This window comes from Felis catus, chromosome A1 (genome assembly GCF_018350175.1).
Source record: "Felis catus isolate Fca126 chromosome A1, F.catus_Fca126_mat1.0, whole genome shotgun sequence".
NCBI lineage: Eukaryota > Metazoa > Chordata > Mammalia > Carnivora > Felidae > Felis > Felis catus.
The window spans coordinates 122115913-122134054 of record NC_058368.1 but is presented as its reverse complement, the minus strand read 5'-3'; the positions used below and the strand labels follow the sequence as shown (position 1 = coordinate 122134054).

At 43.3% G+C, this 18142-nt stretch overlaps 1 protein-coding gene across 14 annotated transcripts in view; it reads left to right on the top strand.

Annotated features, from left to right (window-relative positions):
* The window catches only part of PPP2R2B (protein phosphatase 2 regulatory subunit Bbeta), a 510749-nt gene that overhangs the window by 230327 nt on the left and 262280 nt on the right, over positions 1 to 18142 (top strand). For 5 of the 14 annotated variants that reach the window (XM_011282787.3, XM_019833906.3, XM_019833922.2 and 2 more), the window contains one exon: positions 9004 to 9197. The exons of 7 other annotated variants lie outside the window; for them this stretch is intronic. In XM_011282787.3, coding sequence (XP_011281089.3) covers positions 9004 to 9197 — 194 coding nt within the window. Of the gene's footprint in view, positions 1 to 7297; positions 7443 to 8497; positions 9198 to 18142 lie in introns of those variants that run through there. 2 more of the 14 variants (XM_045060608.1, XM_011282789.4) reach the window with 2 other exon arrangements.

Below are 18142 nucleotides of genomic sequence, written 5' to 3'. Positions count from 1 at the left end.
GGATGTGGGGAATGAGAGAGGAACCAAGTAATAGGAAGGGGGAGCCCATGGACTGGGAGTGTATGGTCAGTGAAACACCAGATCAGCTGTGAGTGATACGAGTCTAGAGGTCAGAGGAGACTGGTTTTCAAAATCCAAGTGTGGGGTCTTGGATGACCCCATGAGACTGGATGAGGTCCCCTGGGACTGGATTGTGGATAGAGGAATCCAAGAACTTGGGAGTCTAGGGTATGTGTACGTGTAGACATCAGACAGTGGGTAGCAGGAGGGTGGAGAGCGGTGCCGGGAATTAGTGAGGAGAGCATGTTAGGAAGGAAGAAGCTCTCAGCTGCACACACAAAACTGTTTACATGTGTGTTAGAGGTAATGGCATATCTAATTGAGTAAAATCTTCAGAAATTAATCCACTGATCACGTGACCCCAGAATTCCATTCTCTAATCCAACGTAAAAGAATGAATCGCCCTCAGCCAGATTCCTATCACTGTATCTTTAAATTTCTCCACCTTTAGTGGTCATGACAGAGTCCAGGTACCCAGCTATGGGAATCCTTTTTTTTTTTTTTTTGGCAGTGAAATCTGCGATTTGGCTGGAATTGAAGCCACAGGCCTGTAAGAGCCCCTATTACAGTGGCTGAATTACACATTTCTTGCTATCTATTTTATATGGTTAAATGGTGTCATCTCAGCACTTTTAGAATCTGGTTCTCTTTTTCCTCTATTAATTCAACTTACTAGTTTTAAGGGAAAATGCAGATTGAGTTCAACTGTACTACTGTATTTAATATATGTATATGTATATGTGCATGTGTCTATGTATTTTTATCATATTCAGTTTTATTACTTTAAATATAGTTGTGAGAGTCCTTGTATTAATGTTGCTTGGTTTGATTTTAGCATGACAATCTTATTCAAGTCTTTCGTAGGTGAAAATTTCTCTTTGAAGGAATACAATAAAACTCATTTTGTGAACAGAACGTTTTGGAAAACTTTATACTTTTGCTGTAGCCACTAGGTATGTGGTGTTATTGAGCCCTAGAAATGTGGCTCCTTCTGAGAGGCACTGTATATGTAAAATACACACTAGATTTCAAAGACTTGGAATGAAAAACAGAGTAAAATTAGATCATTAATAAATTCATATTGATTATATGTGGAAGTCATAACATTTTCGATATATTAAAGAAAATATCTTTTTCCAACACTTTTTAAAACATTAAAAAATGTTATTAAAATTATTTCACCTGCTTATTTTCACTTGCTGATGTAGTAACTACTTACAAATGTAGCCTGCATTACATTTCTATTGGAGAGAGTAGTTTTGTGCATTTGGTAGCATATACATTTATATCCATGTCCCAATTTTCTCATGTAGAGAAAATGATTTTTGACCTTTTCAATACAAGGTTTCACCTTGAAAAGTGTTTCTTAACATTAAAAAAAAACTTTAAAAATTTTCTTATTGCAAAAATAATACAAATCCTAAATTTTCTTTGACAAAAATATGAACAACAAAGATAACCACACATAACCACCACACAGTACATTTATATATTGATTTTGACAAACACATATTTTTCCACACTTTTTTTTCCACCAGGAAAGGGGAAATTGGTCAGTATACATTGTTTTTTGACTTTCTCAACAATGTAACATAGACGTCTATCCTTGTCATTACATACCTTTAAATTTTTCCTGCGCCAATATTAGCCCAAAGGATATATCATCCTCCAAGAAGCAACAGTGGCTTATGATAGCAGAGATTTTTAAATCTTTAATAACAGCTTTATTGAGATACTATACCATACAAATTCACTTTTTTAAAGTATGCAAGTCAGTGGTTTTAGTATATTCAGAGTTATGCAACCGTTGCCCTTATCTAATTTAGAACTTTTTCATCACCCCGGAGAGAAACCCCTAATCCATAAGCATTTACTCCCATTCCCCCACCCAGTCCCTGGCACCTAATCTACTTTCTATCTCTATGGACTTGCCCATCCTGAATATTTCACATAAATGGAATCATATAAGGTCTTTTGTCACTTAGTATGTTTTCACCATTTATCCATGTTGTAGCATGTATTGGTACTTCATTACTTTTTATAGCTGAATGATAAATTCATCCCCTGGATATGTTACACTTTATCCATTTATTAGCTGATGAACATTTGGACTATTTCCACTTTGGGGCTTTCCTGAATAATGTTGCATCGTGAATATTCATCTATAGGTTTTGGTGTGAACAAGTGTTTTCTATTCTGTTGGGTATATACCTAGAAGTGACATTGCTGGGTCATAGGCTGTGTTTAACAATTTAAAGACCTGTCAAACCATTCATTGCTGCACCATTATACAATCCCACAAGCAGTGTGCAAAGGTTCCAATTTTGCCACAACTTCACCAACACAAGAGTAAGTGATTTTCAACTTAGAGGATATTCATTCATAAGAGAGACAAATCAAAATCGCTTTCAAAAAAGAGTGACTTTGGGGTGCCTGGGTGGCTCAGTTGGTTACGCGTTTGACTTCGGCTCAGGTCATGATCTCATAGTTCATGGGTTCAAGCCCCGCGTCGGGCTCTGTGCTGACAGCTCAGAGCCTGGAGCCTGCCTTGGATTCCGTGTGTGTCTCTCTCTCTGCCCCTTTCCTGCTCATGCTCTCTGTCTCAAAAATAAATAAAACATTAAAAATTTTTTTCAAAAAAGAGTGACCTTAACCCACCCCAACACACACACACACACACACACACACACACACACACACACACACACACAGAGTGCCAGGTTTGATTTTGGGTATCTTATTTATCTCTATCAGTCTCAGTGAAGTGGAGATAAGAACAGTACTTACAAGGGCTACTATTAGAATTAAATGAGATGATGCTAGTAAAACCCCTTGCACAGCACCTAGTACATAATATATGCTCAATAAGTGAAGTGCTAGCTATTAATATTTTATCAATGTCTCAATATTTTTCCATTATGTGTACCCACCATAATTTGCCCAGTCAATTCTATTGTTGGACATTTAGGTGGTTTCCAGTTTTCATGACCAGAAACAATGCTCTGAGAAATGACCTGATGGCTAAATTTTTGCCCACATCTATGATTATTTTCTTAGGATAAATTCTGTAAAGTGTTATTGCTGGGGCATATTAAAGAAATTTGAAAGATATTTCCCAATATATATTCTTGTCTGAGTTATGTGAAGTTTTCTTTTGAGAAAGGTAATCAGGAACTACCCCTTGAGTATTGCCAAACTGGTTTTGTAAATCCTCACCTATACCTAACAAATATTATGCAAATTAAAACTATCTTGAGTAAGACAGCCTAAATTTAACTCCGAAACCATTGAATGAGAAAAAGTACAAGAGGATATTAGGTCTCATCCTCTCAGATCTGGGCTCTTGGATTTTTGTTCCTCTTCTCCCATTGTGTTAATATCCTAATGAGACATGTTGAAGAGTTATCAATGAAACCAGGCAGAATGGATGTTTCTGTTTTGCATTTAGGCAAATCCAGGCCCAAAGTAAGGAGGCAGTGGAGCTTGAACAGTAGAAAAGGATGATTCATTGAGAATGGGTGTGCACCTGACGTTGCTTATGTGGTCAGGTCCCTTATATGGGCAGCCTCTTCCAATTGCATATCCAGCCTGGGGAGGATCACTCAAAGGCTTCAGTTTCCTCTGATGGATATGGGAAATCTTCACAGTAAAGGTAGGATTTTAAGACATTTAGCGTTATGGCTCAAGTTTGGCTGTGTGGTGGGATACTCTGGAATTTGACACAGATTGGGAGATTTAGTATTGAGAATTGGAAGGAACTTTGTGTAGATGGCAGGGATGGGCAGGAAGATATATCAGCAAGTACTGCGTTGCTATTAGTGTGCTGGTAAATGGTTAACAATCAGCTCTCAAAGCAAACAACAAAAAACCCAAAGCCCTGATTTATATATGTTTTTTTTTAATTTCCACAATATAAATATCCCACCAAGGCAGATTTCAGATTTTAAGGTACCAACATGATGTCCCTCACAGCAGAGCTGGAAATAGATGTGTGTAATCGGCCCATTCGGCTCTCAATAGCCAGTACGTAGCTGTTCCAACATACCACTGTTTGTTTGCATAAATTACTCCACTTGGATAACTGAAGGAACATTTTACTCTGTGAAATCCATTAAGTATCCAGAATCTAGATTTAATACATTTTTAGAGCAAAATGTTTTGCTTTCTTTTCCTAGGTTAAATGCTATATCAAAGGTTCCCTTGTGTAGTGTTCTTACCTATGGTAGCATGCACGAAAAGGAATTATAAACCTCACTAGAAGCTCAGGAGGTTACCCACTGGACAATCAACATATAAACCACCTGAGACAGACAGTTGAACAGTCGGTGCTTATTGATCCTAGAGAGGGATTTTGTACAATGCCACAACAGAGAAACGTGATTAGGTCTGCACATATATAGGGTAATCCTAATTCCAAAGGACTTTGTGGCTTATAGAGGGCTTTTTGCAAGATGGTAAAATTTCCTATACCCAGTTTCTAGTTGTTCATTAAGACAGATTGATAGGTAGTGAAACTCAGGTCTCTAAGTCACTTTTGTTCAGTTAAATGATGCCCTTTAGTGCATCTCTCCAATTCTGTGCTGATGGCGACCCCCAGGAGCCACTAGGAGGGAGAAGTGGCATCTCAGCCCTAAGCAGTTAGGCTGTCTGTACAGCAACTCAACAACCCTGTGAAGGAGTTTCTATTATTTTCTTCTATTTTGCAAATACAGAGGCACAGAGATGTTAAATTACTTGCCAAAGGTCATGAAATTTATAAATGCCTGAGCTGGGATAAACCAGGACTGCCTGACACCTAAAGCCTCTATTAAGAATCTCCAGACTGGCTTAGGTCAGAGGTTTTAATAAAATTGTAGATATTTATTGTGTTAATTGGACAGGATGAGCTGAAAGGTTTCAGTGTAATGCAGCACTAACCTAACCGGGGTGAGGGTATATGACAGTGTTGGGGGAGGGGGGCCATGACAAGGGTGAGGAAAAAAAAGAACGTGTCTACATGCCCTGATGCCGAATTGTGTAATCTAAGAAGCCTGTGTATTTGTAACGGGCCTTTTTTGTGAATTCAGTCAGCCTTTCAAAGTGTCTTCTGCCCCTTTTGTAGCTTATGGCTCCGTTTACATAAACTGTAAATTAGACACTAAGTTCCATGACAGCCAACTGACTATATATTTAATGCGTGGATATTGCTGATACAGTCCCATTCTAGTGGCTGAGACAGTGGGTGCTTTTCTATTTGTTCCTTACTGATGGTGGGATGATTGTAAATATCCAACAAGTAACAACAGTATGTTCTTTCCAAGATCATTCAGTCCACAATCTCATTAAATCCTCACAGTAACTCCATGAGGTAGATACTCTTTTTCTCCCTAATTTAGAGGTTTAAAAAAAACCTTAGGGGAAACTTGTAACTTACTCAAGGACACAATAATAAGTGCCAGAGAATCATCAGCTTTGCTTGATATCAGAGCCTCAGCACTTAACATTATGCTATAGTCTGTTGATTGATAACGCATTTGTTGCATCTCTAAGAAAGCTCATGTTTTAAGATCAGATGAAAGAATTTCAGTTCTGTGAAGAAAGGGACTGTTTTGTTTTAACTTTATCCCCATATATTGCTCAGTAAATATTTTTGTCCGTATACATATAAGAATGGGTAGGATAATTACTTCCATTGGAATAGGACTTACTAGAGTAGAAGATTACTGCCTCACAACAGGTTTTGTTGTTGGGTGTTGTTTGTTTTGGTTTGGTTTTGCAAGAATTTTAATAAGGATTGAGCTATAAAACCTAAATATTACAATATTTGCTGAACTGGAGAAATTCCATAATTAATCCACTGAAGAAATATTTATTTACATCCATTCAGCAAATATAATTGAGCACCTACTAAGCACCAGACATTTAATATAGGAGATATATTAGGAACGGTTGGTAATAATGAGGAAACAACTATTACAGAATGTGGTGATCCATGAGGAAGACTCACCACCCCCCCCCCCACTCCACCAAAAAATATGAAAAGATGTAGAGACCGAAAATACCTGAGGAAGAGACTGTGGTCTGGTCATGTAACGCCTCAGTGAAGTAGGGACAGTTCAGCTGACATGCTGGAGAGTGCCAAGAACATGAGGAAGGAGCTTAGGGAATGGCATGTGCAACTTTCAAAAGCTTGTGAAAAGAATTTGACATATTGGAGGACTAGAAAGTTCAGCAGGTCTTCTGAGAAATGGTCTATACTGTCCTCTTACCACCACAGGATTGTACGGGGCTTCTTTACCTTACCTTTACCCTTACCTCCTTTACCACACGTCATTGTGTTCAAGCACAAAGCCAACAGTCCTTTTGGTTTTGAGCCAGGGTCTAGTCTCCATTGATCATGGGAGAAAAGAGTGGTCCACAAAGTTGAAATGTTGGAGTCAACTTAATCCATGGAGATCTCTCTGTTTTTCCGGGATTGTTGAATAAATAGAGGAGGTATTTTGCTGGAAACATGAAAAGGAAGCTTAATCTATGCAGGGGATATTTCTCCCATTGGTTAGAGTGGAAAATTACTCAAGCACAAACCTGGCCAGTGGGCCTACCCAGTTCATCATGCAGCTCTGTTCCAAGGTAGCCCACATTCCAGGAAGATAAGGGGAGAACTTGCAAATACTGTCCCAAGGTCTCCTGTCACACCTTTAAGTCATTTCAACAGAAGGCACACTGTCTTCTTACCACTTTGAGAGGAACTTAGCGTTTTCCCACCTCTGCCTGCCCCTTCCCCATAACGCTGATCGGCAAGAGAAGCTGAACTGTGTAACTGCAGATGAGCCGACCACCGGAGACCTGGTGATGGGTCCAGTTCATCATGTGGAGGAACCAACCATGAGCTGAGGCTGAAGTGGTGGGTTAAATTTGTTACTGGAATTTCATTTGTGAAATTTGAACAAGTAGTCAAACAATTCTGTGAGGCTTAGCCACCAGACGAGCATAAAATGAAATCCATCGTAAGCTGAACTTCCCTTAAAAATTACATCAAAGAATATTTCTACTCTCTTCTTCATCTGGCTTTCTGGAGATGGGGACGGTGCCATTTTCCATCTGCCGCAAGCATCCACTCTCTGTGGAAATCTAACGGCGATTCCCAACCTCGGTTAAAAACTTGTTTTCCCATTTTTTTGAACTGCAAATACTTCCTAAATTGTGTGAGCCGAAGCATTGTATGTATATAATTAACTCACAGGTCCCTCTGGGCTCATCTAGCTCAACTTGTGGAGTTTAACTGAGCAAGACGTTTGCTGATGTCTCTTCCTGCAGCGACACCCACTGAAACAAATACCTTCTACAAGTGGAAAAATGGGCAAATTTCTTTTCCAGTTTGGCTTTACGAAGCTGTGATGTTCGTAAGTGATGTTTACTGGTTTCATAACAGTAGTGATCAAATTTTCTTTCAAGTACAGGTTTTGTAATTTTCGAAAACGTGGGGGAGAGGGTGGTGGGGGGAAGGTGGGGAATTTTGCATTTTCCTCCTAGGTGAAGCAGGGAGGCAGGCCTCTTTTTTTGTATTAATTGGATCCTCGAAGTCCCCTCAGGGTAGCAGTGGCTCTCTGTGGGCACAGGCCCCAAGGCACCTTCCCTGTTGGGAGCAAACGTGAGCGGTTCCTGCAGGGTTGTGCCTTGTTCACAAGCAAGACCTACAGCCGGGCCTGCAGCGTTTGTCCAAAACAAAGTGCAAAGGGCTAGGGAAGGTGGACTTTTCCAGAGTGACTGTGTTGGCTAGCTTCGTAAGTCAGCCCTCTGCTTCCCTCTGCCTGTGTGGACACAGACGCCCACAGTTACAAGCGGGTGTTGACTCTGTTTGGAATGGGGAAGTCGGACGTGGTGGCAGAAAAGTTCTGGCCCCTGCCCCGCTTTCTATTCCTAGCACAGGAGGCTTCAATTAAGCCATGGCAGCCCTTCTTCCCATTCTCTGCTCGCCGAGGCTTCCAACCCCAGGCCTCGCCCTTTAACTTGATTGAGGCACCGCAGACCTCGCACAGGGGTGAGCAGAAAGGGACCTGGATGCAATCTCCCTGCCTACCCAAGAGGGACCTACTTCTCTCTGCGGTGCTGAAGCGCAGGTGTCCGGAGCACGGCAGCGAGCGGGGGACTCCGGGGGTAGAGAAAAACGCCGCCCTTGGCTGCGTGGCGCCGGAGGAGGGCGGTTGCCGGAGCGCGTCTCTGGTTTTCACGTGAACCCGCCAGCTCGCTGCTTTGCTGCCCAGGTGCCGGTTCGCGGCTGCGTGCGCCCCACTGCAGCAGAGAGCAGCCGCAGCCTCTGCCTCGGCCACCAGCGCGGCTGGGGAAGAGTCCTGGGGCTGCTGACGCGGTTGGGAGGAGCCTCGCCTTTAATGCACCAGCCGCCTCCAGCCTCCTCCTGCAGCAGCGGCAGCGGCTGCGAGTGCGCGCGTGTGGGTGTGAGGGCGAGTGCGCTGGCGCCGGCCGCAGCGCCCTGCCCAGCTCCCCGCCGCCTTCCTCACCCCCGCCGGCCGGAGCCGCCCTCCCGTGGGACCGGCACCCTGCTCCGGGCCGGGCCAGCCCGAATCCGGCCCCAGCCGTCTCGCCACTGCAGCTCGGGTCCAGAAAGGCACCATTTTGTCGCGGCCGCCCGCTCTCCCAGGGGGAGGAGGGACCTTTTTTGCATTTTGGAGCGGCTGCCAACGTGGGGAACCTGTTGGGCATCTCCCCAGCCCCGCTTGTGAGCGCCTCCCGGGCGGCGGGCGGGCCCGGACCCCTCGGGGCACGGCGCATCTTGGCACCCGGCGGCAGCGGAGCCGGGCGCAGCATCCTCGCTGGGAATTGGAGCTGGAGTGAGCGCACCGCGGGAGGAGCCGCCGCAGCCTCGGAGATCCCGAGTGGAGGAGGTGACAGCTCCATTGCCGGGTTTTTATTTTTTTTCTCTCCGCCTCCCCGTCTCCTCCTCAGGCTCGGACCATGGTGCAGTCCCACCGGCTCCCCTGCCCCCCTCTCCTGTGAGACTGGCTGCGGGGAGGGATCATGGATACTTGTCTGCCGGCTTCTGGTTCCCACGCAAGTAAGCCTGCTGTCAATGGAGGAGGACATTGATACCCGCAAAATCAACAACAGTTTCCTGCGCGACCACAGCTATGCGACCGAAGGTAACGCCAGCCCCGCCGCATTCCGCCGCTGGGGCCGGGGCGCAAGTTGCGGATCGCCGGGCTCGGCGGGCAGCTGGGCGCCGAGCGGCGGAGACTCCTCCGGGCCCGGGGCTGGGGCGGGGGCTCGGCCCGCGGGGGCAGCGGCCGGTGCGCCCCACATCCATCCGGGCTCCGCGAGACGAGCCCGGCGTTCAGCAGCAGGTGGACCCGGCGCCCACGGGAGTTAAAATGGCCCTCGGGGATTAGGCTTTTCAGGGTGGGGCTCCCGACTGGAAAAATGACCCCCTGAAGGCAGAGAACCCCTCCCCCGAGATGTTTGCCGGAGTCTTGCGGTGGAGACGAGGAAGGGGCCCGGAAGGATTGTAGGTCTTCCCCTCCCTGAGCGGAATGATGTTGTGTCTCTCGGTGGCTGCAGGGAGGGCATGGTTTCATTTCCTGCCCGTCTCTCTCTCCGGCCGGGTTACCTGCTCAGACAATCAGAAGCCCAAAGGGCCTTTTGCAAAGGGGCGAGCCCCTCTCCCCTTGGAGGTGCATTAGCAAGAACTAAAAAGGTAGCTGGGGAGACCGCTTTCCAGCAGCGAGCGAACGAGTCCGACACGTGGGGCGAGCAATGCGATCAGTGGGGCCTTTAAAATCACCATTATGAATTCTGCAGCAGTAGTTTCTGCTGAATCAACAGCCAGCAGAAAGCAAGAGGGTTCAGTAAGCTGAGCTTTGCCAAGAGGTGAAATTGTCGTCTCTCTCTCTCTCTCTCTCTCTCTCTCTCTCTCTCTCTCTCTCTCTTTCTCAGCGTGTTCTGACATTAGCAGGCAGGCACGGAAAGTCAGCAGGTGGAATCTCATTCTGCCTTTTGTGTGTGAATAGAGAGTAGAGGCATTTTTCCCCCCAAATGCCCAAACTTTTACATCTTCGCTTTCATTTTCTACCTGTAGGCCCTTTCCTTAACCGCGCATAGAAAGTGTTGCATTATCACGTTGTAATATCCACGTGAGAAAACGTGTGTGAAAGGGCTTTAGGAAAATGTAGCAAGGTATGTTAATTTAAGATGATTCTTGTTATCCTTGGATACTAAATTTTCTATAATACTTAATCAGATCAATACTCCCAGGAAAAATGTGATGGGGATGGGGTAGGAAAGGAGTTCAAACTCTGGAAGAAATAAAGAAGCACACAATGTGGGGGCAAAGGTGGCATCGTCCATAAACATCTCTGTAAATTTTAGATTAAAAAGAATGCCCAGTGCTGTTGAAATATATTCTCCATTCATCATCATTATTGGAAAGCATCCAGCCTAATATGTCCATGGTGCTAGACAGATTAAGCAGACTTGTATGTGCTCTGGCGTTCAGGAGCTTAGAGATGGCTTTTAAGATGTTCAGCCTGTCCCTCCCCCATACAACCACCATACTCGCTGATTCTTGTTATTTGCAGGCTGACAAGGTGGCTCTAAGATGTTCTTTCTCAGTCTTAAGTGCTTTGTCACTGACTCATTTACCAGGTAGATTAGGACTTGCTGTGTGTCTGAGCATGTTATCCAAGACAGAAGTTGGCCTTGGGTCTATTGGTTTTTGGGGGGGATGTTTCTTTCTGTTTGTGACAACAAAGAAAGAGGGCTGTCTTCGTATTTTCTTCTGTGTTGTATTATGCCTCTAAGTGCCGACACAGGAAACTTACTGAGCTGGGAAGATGGGCAAATTGGGGCCGTGTGTATAGGGCCATGATAGGAGTATCATCTTAGTGCTTTCAGGGCCCTAGATATTACCTAATCTCTGTTCTTATTTTATGGTGTTTTTGGGAACTCTGATTCTGGTTAAAATATCTGGGTTCATATAGTCAAAACTGAGGCATGAGTTTATAGCAAAGAGCTCTCTCAAATGTTTCTAAATCAATCTCTCAGGAAATTCTATCACACACACGTAACAATGAAAACTAAACAAAACCTTTATTTCACAGTAAACCTTCAGGTTTCTTGATCTTAGTGAAAGTCTGGTAAGAAAAAAAAAATGGAACTTGGAAAATGTAAATGGCAGAAGTTGGGTAGAGAGGGAAGTTCTCTTTTCCCAATAGATGTGGTCTTCATCTATTCATTTTAGGGACCATTCATGCACTGGTGCTGGCCAGAGGGGGGATAGTCCATCCTTGTCTTCTGATGAATACCTTGGAAGTGCCAAGTACACCAGGAAAGATCACCAGATCAAAGTAGTCTTTGTTCAAATCCTGTTAGTTGAGGGCTTGCCCCCAAAGTTCCTTCCTCCACTGCCTCCATAATCTGACCTTAGTTTCTGGGTCCTTCTATGGACTTCGCTTTTCTTTTGTCTTCTTTAATATTTTGGCATTTTCCTACCTAGCCAGATATGTCAGGGTTTGGTGGGTTTTTGTTTTTTTTTTTCTTTTCCTCCCAAATCTCCTTCACATTTATCTCTGAATTTTTCTTTGCTTTGCTCAGATCATTCCACACTGCAGTATTCTATTTAAAGCTGAAAGGTTTTTGCTGTGTAGTTAGTGTGAAGGACTCTAAGCTCAATTTGCATTGTAAGTGGTAGCTGCGGGCAAGTTCCGCCAGCTAAGAGCAATGCAAATGCTAAAGGACACTTTTACCCAAGCTCTCCCCTCTTATTTTCTCTCTCCCTCCTCCCTCTCTGTCTCTCTCCCTCCCTCCCCTCTCTCCCCTCCCTCCCCTCCCTCCTATGGGGAAGAAAAAAGGTTGCATGATGTGTATTTATTAAAGATATTTCCTATGACTCTTTTATTCTGGGCATCAAAGTTACCACCCTCACCAATCTTCCTCTGTCTTTTTTCCCTTTTTAAAGTTAACATCTTTGAGCATCTTCTATTTTCAGTGCACTTGCTGAGCTTTTTAAATAGAGCATTTCAATATCTCCAAGTCCTGCTAAGTAGATGCTATTAACATTTTCAAATAAGGAAACTGGGCAACTGAGGCCCACAGATGGTACTCATTTCTGAGGGTCACACAGATGAGCAGAAAGCTTGTCTTCAAACTCAAGACCCTTTTTAGGCATATGCGCCTCCATGAGGAAATTCTGCACTGCCTCATTTTCTTTCCTTCACCCATTAGCTCCTGTTATGAGAAGACCACAATGGTTTTATCGTTGTATGTAAATTGTGTTCCCATCTGGTGTAAAATTCTTGGCAAGGATCATTTGAATGTGTGTATATGGGATTATATGTGAGGAAAAGTGGGGTTGGAATGACTACAAAAATAAAGTCAACACAGTGTTTTTACTGTTTTGGTTTTTTTCAGATATGGAACTCTGGGTTTCCTAACCAAGGCTTCATCTCTCAAATCTCTCTGATCTATATGTGGATTTCTTTCTTTCTTTTCAGACTTGTTAGAACTGACTAAAACCCTTTCTTCATTAGGGCATTTTGAGAGTTATCTACATTAATTTTCGTACTCTGACACGGGGCCACAGATAGAATAAATATTTTTTTATAGGTGAGTTTACAGAAATGGCAATCTGGTTAGAAGAGGAAGTCAGAGAACACGTTTTAAAATTAGTCTGTTCTCAGTTTCCTTAGCTGTAAAACGGGAATAACAATAGAACCTATGCCATAGGAAAAAAATTTAATACAGGGAAAGCACTAAATACCATTACCTCAAGCAAAGCTAGACGTCCGTAAATGTTCTCAATACATTATAGCTATATTTGCATAGCAAACACACTTTTTCCTTGGATTGCGTGTTGATTTGGGATGATCCTGAGGGTAATGGCTAGTGGAAATGGCAGAGAAATCACTAAAACCCACCAGTCTCTTCTCAATTCAAGTGCCCCCCATGGATCTTGCCGTTGAGTAATTTGTTTTAATGTACTTGCTGGTTGTATTCTGGCAGCTAGTAAGTTCCATCTTCTCTAAGCGGTCTTTCAAAACCTATATTGTTGACACATTGTAAAAGAAGAACAAATTTACTTATTTCATGTATTTATTATTATTATGTATTATTATATAATTATTCATTAATTCTGCCTGTAATTTCTTCCACAAACATAGTTGACTGTCTGCACAGGTGATCCAGCATGGTCCAATACAGACATGATATTAGTCTGGTGCAGGAGGCAGACATTAAATATTTTTGCAAATAAATACATAGTTACCAATTGTGATAAGTGATAGAAAAAGCATAACCTGCTTTGAGAGCATATATAACGCAGGAAGGTGGATCTAATTTAGTTTGGGGGACTAGGGGAGGCTCCTCAGAGGAATTTTTAAGTTGAGAACTAAAGAATAAGTCAGGCATTAACAAGAGCTAAAGACTGGAGTAAGAAGAGATAATAGGTACCAGGCCCAGAGATATGAAATAGTCTGACGGATTGAAAGACTAGAAGGCTGCCTGTGGCTAGAATATAGGGAACAAGAGGAAGCAGCAATGAAAACGAGACCAAAGCCTGCAGTTTACTGTGAATGCACCAAAACCAGGAAAGATCCATGCTAGGATAGAGGGATGGATGAATGGATAGATATATGATATAGCAAGTATGAAATGTTAATGGTAAAATTGAGGTGGTCTGTCAATGGATAGCCACTGTAAATTTTTTTTCCAAGTTTGATGTCGGTTTGAAAATTTTCATAATAAAATGTTACAAAAGAGAGACTGGAGAGGTATTCAGAGACCAGATCACATTGAGCCTTGACCATAAGGAGTTTGGACTTTATCCAAAGATGGATCGAAAGCCATTAAAGGATTTTGATCAAGGGGGAAATATGATCAGGTTTGTTTTTTTCAAAGCTCCCTCTAGCTGCTATGCAGGGTGGGGTCAGAGGGCTGGGTAGGAAATGAATAGGAGTGAAAGAAATAATTGGGACGCCACAGCTGTACTCTAGGATAGTGGCAGCAGTAGAGATGGAGAGAATTAGATGACTTTGATACACTGTAGAAGAAGAATGGATAGGACTTACTTGGTGTGATTCGGTGGAGATAGAGAAGTAAATGGGGATGAGTGTCAAGGACAACTTTAGGACTTTGCCATGACAATGAACGCATAATGGGCCTTTTTACTGACACTGGAAAAAAGACTTTGGTAATTGGTGTGAGACATTTAGCCTCAGAGTGATACTCTCAAGCCATTGGATATCTGGGTCTAAAGCTCAGAAGAAAGATGGGGACGATGTATAATTGGGATGTCTACAGCATATTGAAAGTATTTAAAACCATGTGAATAGATGTGATGCCTAGGAGAAGAGCACACCAGGGCAGAATTTGAGCCAACAAGGATGATTATCTTGTCTTGGTATAAATTGTAACAAAAAGGGCCTCACAAAGGAATGCCTTGGTGTAAACACCATTAACCGCACACTGAAATTATTCAAATAACACTCTATGGTCATTTCTCAACAATGTGGTGGCATGATAAGAGTCCAGTCTAGGGTGAGTTGAGTTTAGAGGGTCTCCAAACTTGAATGAGATCTTTGTGATCTCTGGTATGTCATAGCTTTGGAGGAACCTCAGGCTAAAAGTGAGAAACTAATAGTCCCTGCTTCTTCCACCCCACCGCCATTCCACACATGATCAAGAGGGAAGCGAAGGTGAATAAAACGAGGAAGGTACATGAAAATGGCTTTTGATATGAAGGCACTAAAAATTAAAAGGAGGTGGTGTCCCATGATGGAAAGCTGCCTTGTAGTTCCTTAAGTTGCTTTGATATTTGTATGCAAATGCCACATCAGAACAGTATTTCCAATGCATATGGATGAATGTTTGAGTTCTCTGCCATTCTCGGAAAAATCTGAAATGGAACGTGGAAAGAAGCTGCCTTATACTATTGTAAATGACCTTTCTGGGGATGGGAAATGTTCTGCTACCAAATATAATAACCAGAGTGCATTGAAAATCACTAGCAAGTATTCATTATTAGCATCCAGGTCCCCAGGGGCAATCTCAAGCCCTTTGTGAGGGCTGGTCAGAAACATGCCAATGAACCTGGGGTGAATAATATTAGGCCAGTCCTGTCAAAATATTGGTAAGGCTCAATGAAAAGAGCACAGCTGTAGACTGACATTCCTAGACTCTGGCATTTGCATTTACGAAGAAACTCAGAGTCTAATTTCAGCACTTAGCTGAGGGGAGAGAACTGAGGTTTCTCACGTGCTGTCCATTCCAAGCATTTTCCTAGGTGTTTTCTCATGTGTTAACTCATTTAATCTCTTTGAACAGCCATAAGAGAAGGGTTGCATTAGCCTCATTTTTCAGAATAAGGGATTTTGAGCTTTGGAGAACCCCAGAAACTTGTGTAAGGTCACATACTTGTAAGTGGTAGAACCAGATTGGCCACCATGATTTCCTGGACTTGAGGCATGTACTCTTGGCCCACTCCTGCTGCCTGTGGTCAGGATTTTAGGAAGGGAAATGAAGGTTATACTCTCTCTTTGACATATATCCCCATGGTACATGTTCAGTGCCGCTAGATTGACTTGTCTCATCTTTTTCTAGGAGGGCAGTGCACATGCCTGGGTCTTCTTCATTATCCCACAGGGAGGAAGTTGAACTCCTCTACCTTGTGTCAGAGTCCTTAGCTGATCATCTCTTCTAGTTGTATTCTACTCTGTAAGGAAAGAAGGAAAATATTTATGTAACTGCGCAAATTGTGAGAATTAGCTGGGTTTTAATACCCTTCTCCATGTCCCTCACCCCTAGTGTAGGATGTTAATAATGCAGTTCCCAGGTTGTGCTGGGATAGCTCCACTGGGCCTTCTGGACACCCATTCTCCAGAACTGGTGGCAATTCCTATAGTTGACTAAGGCAGCAAAAGGAATGGATAGAGGCAGCTGTTGATGGCAGTTGTCCTTTGCGTATAAATGTGGAGGTGTCTGAGGCCTTGTTTTTGGCCAGAGAGGCTCACCTATGCTATTTGCCTCATCCTCCTTTAGTCAGATTGCTTTCACCAAACTTGTTATCTTTACCACCAATTTGCCTTCTTTTGCCTTTCCAGTAGAACTCTAGAATTGGGCTGGAAATCAGAACAGACCAGATCTGGAGTGCTTGGATGGCTCAGTTGGTTGAGCATCCTACTCAGCTCAGGTCATGATCTCGTGGTTCATGGGTTCAAGCCCTGCATCAGACTCTGTACTGACAGCTCAGAGCCTGGAGCTTGCTTTGGATTCTATGTCTCCTTCTCCCACTTGCACTTTGTTTCTCTCTGTCTCTTTCTCTTTCTCTCTCAAAAATAAAAGTAAAACATTCAAAAAATTTTTAAAAAAAATAGAAAAGACCAAACCTGACATAACTATTGTATCGGAAGCAAATTGTTTTTACGAGGCCTCTAGGAATTTTGTCTGGAATAATCCAGGAGCCCTTGAATTCTTCTGTTGCAAGTTCACTGTGGAAAGAGTGAGGAATGATGATGGTAGGATCTCCATGTGTGAAATCCACAGAAAACTAATCCGTATTCATGTTGGACAAGGGGTCATGGTAACAGAAAGAGATAGGTGTGCAGAGGGGGAGTCAGACTGTCAGTTCTTTGCTTCAGAAGAAAGAGACCTGATTGCTTACAGCAAATGTAGAGAAATGAAGGGGCCTCTGTGGGCAAGGGGCAGAACAATGCATGGTATCTAAGGGTCCGGAGGAACCTCACAGGGCAGGATTTTAAGCCCAGAAAGGAGAGTCTTCTAGAAGGCACGTGCCAAAGAATACCTTACCTGTGCTAAGCTTGATGCCGGGGGACTGGCAACCGCCTCCTGCATATGCATTTCTGATTGCACTGCTGTGAATCCATTCAGTAATGGGCCTGAAGTCATCACAGAATGGCAGGCCACCTCCTCCACTTAATGCAGGGGCTCATCTCTGGGACCCTCAGCAGACACATAAAGATGTGGAGGGTGGACAAGCTCTAAACAGTTCTCGTGGAGACTATATCGGCAGCAAGATGCTGAGCACTCGTAGGTGGTCTGAAAGACAAAACTTGTATCCTTAAGTACAAAATATTAACAGGAGGTGTTGTACCGAAGAGGAGAGCTATATAAGAAATTTGAGGAGAGTAACATTGCTCCTTTAAGTTTGTGGAAGTCAAGCTGGGGCCAGAGACACCCACGTTAGGAGGTCGGTTGGTTCACAACACTGGTGTTCTTGTCATTGACATTCTTTTCTGTGTCTTTATATTAATCAGGCAAATAATACATACGTGCCTTCTTGTTTGAAAGGATTCCAGCATTACAGAAGTAAACAAAGCAGGGGCACCTGGCTGGCTTAGTGAGTAGAACATGTGACTCTTGATCTTGGGGAGCTGTAGGTTTGAGCCCCATGTTGAGTGTAGAGATTACCTAAAATTTTTTTTTAAATCTTTAAGGGGTGCCGGGGTGTCTCAGTTGGTTAAGTGTCTGACTCTTGGTTTCGGCTCAGGTCACAATCTGGCGGTCTGTGAGTTCAAGCCCAGTGTCAGGCTCTGTGCCGACAGCTCAGAGCCTGGAGCCTGCTTCGGATTCTGTGTCTCCCTCTCTCTCTCCACCCCTCCCCTGCTCATGTGCTCTCTCTCTTGCTCTCGCTCTCACTCTCAAAAATAAATAAACATTAAAAAAGTTTAAACTTAAAACAAATATATTTTTTTAAAAAGGCAGTAGACAAAGCACAGCATGAATCACCCTCTATCCCCACACTCATTCCACTTCCCTGCCCAGAGTTAGCACTGTGAATAGTCAAGAATGGCCCCCTTTGTATGTATTTTCATATATTTAAATATACATATGCACATGTACACCGGGAGAGGGGTTGTTTGTTTGCATAACTGAATGCATACTGCTTGTTCTGTTTACACTTTGTTTATTCTCCCACTCAGAGATCTATCTGAAAGATCTTTCCATGTCAGGACAGCTACACTGGCCTTGTTCTTTTTAATGGCTACATAGTGCCCTGTGGTATGACTGTATCATAGTTGATTTAGTAGTTCCCTTGTGGAAGGATGGAAAGTTATTTTTACTCTTTATATTACATACT